The sequence below is a fragment of the Lathyrus oleraceus genome, chromosome 5 (genome assembly GCF_024323335.1).
Source record: "Lathyrus oleraceus cultivar Zhongwan6 chromosome 5, CAAS_Psat_ZW6_1.0, whole genome shotgun sequence".
Classification (NCBI taxonomy): Eukaryota; Viridiplantae; Streptophyta; class Magnoliopsida; order Fabales; family Fabaceae; genus Lathyrus; species Lathyrus oleraceus.
Genome location: NC_066583.1, coordinates 637720706 through 637727473, shown reverse-complemented (window position 1 = coordinate 637727473; position 6768 = coordinate 637720706). Strand labels below are relative to the sequence as shown.

Below are 6768 nucleotides of genomic sequence, written 5' to 3'. Positions count from 1 at the left end.
AGTGAGTGGGTTCTCATATCTAAGAGTGCTTAGGTAGAAATTGCACGGGTAGAGATTAGGTGAGAAAGACTGTAACTTGGTGAAGTGTATGAATAGTCTTTGAACTAATTCTATTATAGTGAATTTCCTTCCTGGCTTGGTAGCCCCTAGACGTAGGTGAGTTGCACCGAACTGGGTTAACAATTGCTTGTGTGATTTGCTTTTCAATTCTGTTTTTGTTTATCCATTGTTTATAACCAGATATCATTGTCGTGACATTACCTTCGACATCTTATATCTGATACCAGAATTTCAATTGGTATCAGAGCAGGCATCCTGCTCTGGCTCTGGGTGAGATCTAGGGAGAATACTTTCTGGTACAAGGGAGAGGGATGGAGGATCTGTTCATAGGCCGCCAATTTTGGATGGTTCTAACTATGACTATTGGAAACCAAGAATGGTAGCCTTTTTAAAATCCCTTGATAGCAAGGCTTGGAAAGCTGTCTTGACAGGCTGGGTGCATCCTGTTGTTACTAAAGAAGGAGAAGCCATTACTGAGAAAAAGTCTGAAGAACAATGGTCCAAGGAAGAGGATGATCTTGCTCTTGGAAACTCTAAAGCCTTGAATGCCATCTTCAATGGAGTGGACAAGAATATTTTCAGGCTGATAAATAACTATGAAATAACCAAAGAGGCTTGGGACATTCTCAAGACCACTCATGAAGGCACATCTAGGGTAAAGATGTCTAGACTTCAGCTGCTCACCTCCAAGTTTGAAAACCTAAGAATGAAAGAAGATGAAAATATTCATGAATTTTACATGAGCATTCTTGAAATTGCCAATGCCTCTGGAGCTTTGGGCGAGAAGATGTCAGATGAAAAGCTGGTAAGAAAAATATTAAGATCACTCCCCAAGAGATTTGCTATGAAAGTCACAGCCATAGAAGAATATCAAGACATCTCAAATATGAGAGTGGATGAGTTAATTAGGTCCCTCCAAACATTTGAGATGGGAATATGTGAGGGAGCTGAAAAGAAGGCCAAGAGCATAGCTTTTATGTCAAACACCGAAGAGGAAGATGAGGTAGGTGATCACAACATTGATGGAGACCTGGCAAATGAGATAGCAATGTTGGGAAGACAGTTCAACAGACTAATAAAAAAGGTAGATGTCAGAGCTAAGGGCAATGTCAAAAACATCACATCTGACATCAATAAATCCAACACGTTTGGTAAGACCGCAAAGTCTGAAGAAAAGCCCAAAGAAGTTCAGTGCTATGAGTGTAATGGATATGGTCACATTAAAACTGAATGTGGGACCTACCTCAGGAAACAAAAGAGGAGCCTTGTAGCCTCTTGGTCTGATGGAAGTGAAACTGAAGAAGCTACAAATCATGTGAATGCTTTGACAGGAAGATGGGGGTCTGAGGAAGAGTCAATTGATGATGAAAGATCCTTTGAAGAGCTGGACACTACCTACAAAGAGTGGTGCCACAGAAGGGCAGGAGTGTGCAGACAAGTTGAAAAACAGAAGCAAGTGATAGCTCAGCTGAAAAATGAGAAGAAAGAGCATATGGAAACCATCTCAAAATTGGAAACTAAGGCTGTATTCTTGAATTCCAAACTAGATGAGATGACTAAGTATGTAAAAATGCTTAACAATGGATCTGCCACCCTAGACAAGATTCTCTAGACTGGGCAAATAACTGGAAACAAATCTGGCATTGGATTCAAGGCTGAGTGCAGTTGCAAATCAAAATCCAAATCTAAGAGCAACCATGGTAAAAGCAAACCTGAGATGTCACATCAGATGTCACATCAGATGTCACAACACCAGAAAGGGAACCATCAAAGATGGAAATGCCAATACTGTGGAAAATTTGGCCACTTGAAGCCCTTCTGTTATAAGCTATATGGAATCCTAGTAAGTGACTATTTTCGGGCACTCGAATGAAACCCTTTCTTACCTCAAGCTTTTAACAATATGGTCGTGATCTGTCATTACGTGCGACTATCTCCACTATAGAAAGAAAAAAGAAAAGAACCTCTACTAATAGTAATAAATACTAGACAAAAAAATAGAAATAGGCTTTCTACATAGATATCGTTCGAAACAACGATTTTTATGAGTTGTATGAAAGAAACTTCATAGAAGTAAAAATATGAAGAAATAGAACATATATGCCTAGATACTTTTTTCTATGGATAAAAGGTCTAATTGATAGAGGAAGCACCGTAAAGATCAATTAACAAGGTTTTTGGCCGATACAACAAGAACTGCTTACTTATATGATGATAGATTAGAAATCAACTTATGTAATAAATTTGATCCCCTAAGGTTTTGAGCAGCGGTGTAGTATCAGATCCCAAAGATAGTAAGCCTTTTCTTATGAAGAAAAGTCTTTCTCAAAGATTCTATAGAAATAGATATATTATATATGAAATGATATATGAAATCGAGATAGTTACCTTTCAGAAAATGAGAATAAGAGCGTTAGTGTTAATATCGATGCTTTATTCTTCAGAAGGTAGGAGAAAAGATAAAACTAAAAACAAATGATTAAATTGAATTATTAATCCAAAGGCAAGTTTGAAACTCATGTAATTAACCTCTTTTCTTGTTATTAACTCCATGGAAGATCAAAAGAATTGAGTGTTGAGCCGTATGAGTCAGGAAACTCTCAAGTACGGTTCTAAGGGAAGGATTTTACTCACCTATTCCGACCGCGGAGAACAGGCCATTCGACAGGGAGATTCTGAAATTGCAGAATCTTGGTTTGATCAAGCTGCTGAATATTGGAAACAAGCTATAGCCCTTACCCCTGGTAATTATATTGAGGCACAAAATTGGTTGAAGATCACAAGGCGTTTTGAATAAGAACAGTCTTTTTATTATTTTCTTTTTTTTTTCAATTTTATCACATTCATTTTTGTCGAATTCTATGTGAAGTGAAAGATTTTTATCAAGATTCTTTTTTTTATTGCCGATATATTTGTTAATGAATCAAAATTTATAAGGAGTTGGTCAATGATGCTCAAACATGTACTTGTTTTGAGTGCCTTTTTGACAAGCATCACAAAGGTGATCCTTGGTGAACTTTATTTTGGGGAGACCTAGGACTAGATCTTTTGAGACTACTTTGTTTAGTAAGCAAGAGCGATACGTTCGCCGCCTTTGAAAGATTTGCTAAGCTTTCCCAAAATAAATTAAATACAAACATTGTTTCAATTAGAAGCGACCATGGGGGTGAGTTCGAAAACCATTCATTTGAAGAATATTACGGTAACCATGGTATCGATCATAACTTCTCCGCTCCACGTACTTCTCAACAAAATGGGGTTGTGGAGCGTAAAAATCGAATTTTGGAAGAATTGGGAAGAACAATGATTAACGAAAGTGGTTTACCGAAATATTTTTGGGCCGACGCCATTAGTACGGCGTGTTATGTTTTGAGTAGGGTGCTCATTCGCCCCATTCTAAATAAAACACCGTATGAGCTTTTAAAAGGGCGAAAGCCAAATGTTTCTCACTTACATGTCTTCGGTTGCAAATGTTTTGTATTAAATAATGGAAAGGACAACTTGGGCAAATTCAATTCCAAGGCCGACAAAGGTATCTTCCTCGGATACTCTCAATCGAGTAAAGCATATAGAATATATAATAAACGATTACTTGCTGTGGAAGAGTCCGTACATGTCACTTTTGACGAATCCTATCCGAGAAACGTCGGAAAGGGTAGTGTTGTTCATGGTGCAGGTACATCTACGGAAGACATACTCAAGGGGGCGAGTCGGGGATTGATCAACCCGACAAAGTCAAAGTTGAGAAGGATAAAGATGTACACCATGAGGAAACCGAGGTAGCTCATCCGCCTTCAAACGATGATCTCCCTCAAGCTTGGAAGTCCCCCAAAGACCATCCAATTGACAACATTCTCGGAGATATCTCAAAGGGTGTTACAACTCGATCGAAGCTAAGTAATTTCTGTTATCACTTCGCTTTCGTTTCACAAATGGAACCTAAAAACCCTAAAGAAGCCCTACTCGATGAACACTGGTTTTTGTCAATACAGGAGGAACTAAATCAGTTCACTAGAAATGAGGTTTGGGACCTTGTCCCTCCTTCGCGAGATCATCGAGTAATCGGCACCCGATGGGTGTTTAGGAACAAGTTGGACGAAAACGGGGTAATAACCCGTAACAAGGCGTGTTTAGTCGCGCAAGGGTATAACCAAGAGGAAGGCATCGACTATGAGGAAACTTATGCGCCGGTTGCCCGACTCGAGGCTATACGCCTTCTCCTTGCCTTCGCTTGTGCGAAAGACTTTAAACTATTCCAAATGGATGTTAAGAGTGTGTTCCTTAACGGTTACATAAATGAAGAGGTCTACGTCGCACAACCTCCGGGTTTTGAATCTCATGAGTATCCCGATCATGTTTACAAACTAAAAAGGGCTTTATATGGTCTCAAACAAGCTCCTAGAGCTTGGTATGAGCGACTAAGTAAATTTTTACTTGATCAAGGTTACTCAAGAGGAAAGGTTGACACAACTCTCTTCATTAAACGTCAAGGAAAGCACTTGATATTAGTACAAATTTATGTTGACGATATTATATTTCGGTCTACTAACATGAATCTCGTGAGAGAGTTTTCGGATCTTATGCAGGGTGAATTCGAGATGAGTATGATGGGGGAGCTCACGTACTTTCTCGGTTTGCAAATTAAACAACTCAAAGAAGGAACATTTGTGAGTCAAACAAAGTACTATTTGGACCTTATCAAGAGATTTGACATGGCAAAAGCCAAGGCCATTAACACCCCCATGCCAACATGTACAAACTTGAATAAAGATGAAAACAGTAAGGACGTAGAGGTAAAAAGGTATAGAGGTATGATTGGATCACTTCTCTATCTTACTGCTTCTCGTCCCGACATTATGTTTAGCGTGTGTATGTGCGCAAGATATCAATCATGTCCCAAGGAATCCCATCTAAAAGCTGTCAAACGAATACATCGATACCTATCAGGTACTCCGAAGTATGGACTATGGTATTCCAAAGGTAATGATTGCTCATTGGTAGGTTTCTCCGATTCCGATTTTGCTGGTTGAAAATCGGATAGGAAAAGCACTAGTGGCACTTGTCACTTATTTTCAAATTCCTTGGTCAGTTGGCATAGCAAGAAACAAGTTTCAATTGCTTTGTCAACCGCCAAAGCGGAATACGTTGTCGCCGGTAGTTGTTGTGCTCAAATCCTATGGGTTAAGCAACAATTATTGGATTTTAATCTCAAACTCGAACGTATTCCCATTTTCTGTGACAATACAAGTGCCATTAATCTTACCAAAAATTCTGTGTTGCATTCTCGCACCAAACATATCGAAATTCGACACCACTTTCTTCCGGATCATGTAGAGAAAGGTGATGTTGTATTTAAACATGTTAATACTGAAAATCAACTAGCGGACATTTTCACAAAGCCGCTAGCTACTGAGCCTTTCTTTCATATTCGCCGAGAACTTGGTATTCTCGACATTTCTGAACGGGCGTTATAAACTGCTCGCTTTATCTTATTTCATTTAACACTATAATCTTGTACTTCTAACAAGTTAATGTTGTTGCAAGCACAATTATATTGTTCATCAAGTTATTCCGGCATCGAGGTGATACTGTTCCTTTACCCTTCTCTCTCTCTCAAACTTCATGGCTAAATAGTTGTATTACATGATAATATTGTATATATATAGGACTTGTTTCTTATACCATATCTGTTTGGATGTTTAATGTTGTGTGGCATTCTATTTATGCATCAAACATGTGAGCATATGTGCATAACAGTGAAAAACTGCAAAATTTGCCTGTATGAGTCGACCATAACAGGGCAATGGTCGACGCACACCTCAAAAATTTTCTCTTTTTCAAAATTCAAACAGTATGCATCGACGCATGCAGAGGGTATGGTCGACGCATCGCATGAAAACTCAGTTTTTCTCTGCATAAAACGTTCAAACTTCCCATGCATTTACATTTCAAATTCTCATTAAGTGTGCATTCAACCCACTACATTGTGAGTTGCATCTACCTAGTGCCTATTGTCTCTTGGCCTCTCCTCTTCCCAAAACCCTAAGTCTTCATCTATAAAAAGGGTAAACCTCCTTCTTGCAAATCATTCTCAAAAACCTTCACCAAGCTTCACTCTCTACCCTCACAAAAAGCTTCAAAAACATTACCAATGGCTTCCTCATCCCGCAGACCTACCGGTAAGAGATCAAGGGAATCATCCTCTGCCTCTTTACCCATTACCGCTGTATCATTAGTTCCACCGGCTCTTGTTGACACCTTCAACAAAGACATTGGTAAAAGAGGAGTTGTGAGGCAACATGCCTTCTACAAACTCACAGCAGAATGCATGCATCTCGTAGAAATCATGTCTCTGCTACAGTATCACGGCATTGTTAAATTCCTGGAATGCAATGCCAAATATAGCGAAGACCTGGTCCGTGTGTTTTACACTTGCCTTCATGACAAATTTCGTGGGCAAAAGTTTCACTCCAGGATCGGCACAAGAAAGGTATCGTTTAAGTCTAATGTTTGGAATAAATATTTTGATATGACATTCGCTGCTGATGAAAATCCTCTTGCTGAGGTGACTGATTCTCGCACAATAGAAGGATATGAGTTTAAGAGCGTTTTGAACGCTATGCTGAAACGACCCTACCCAGACCACATTGTGAACAGTGATGCGTTCCCACGAACTGTCACTGCCGGTAAGCTGAAAACAGGTGAGCG

The 6768-nt window shown here is 39.3% G+C and overlaps 1 protein-coding gene across 1 annotated transcript; it reads left to right on the top strand.

The window, feature by feature from the left end:
* The first annotated feature begins 946 nt into the window (after window positions 1–946).
* LOC127082603 (uncharacterized) lies at window positions 947–2857 on the top strand. Its single transcript, XM_051022832.1, has 2 exons — window positions 947–1144; window positions 2654–2857. The coding sequence occupies exons 1-2, from the start codon at window positions 947–949 to the stop codon at window positions 2855–2857; spliced, it is 402 nt and encodes a 133-aa protein (XP_050878789.1).
* Window positions 2858–6768: the final 3911 nt, after the last annotated feature.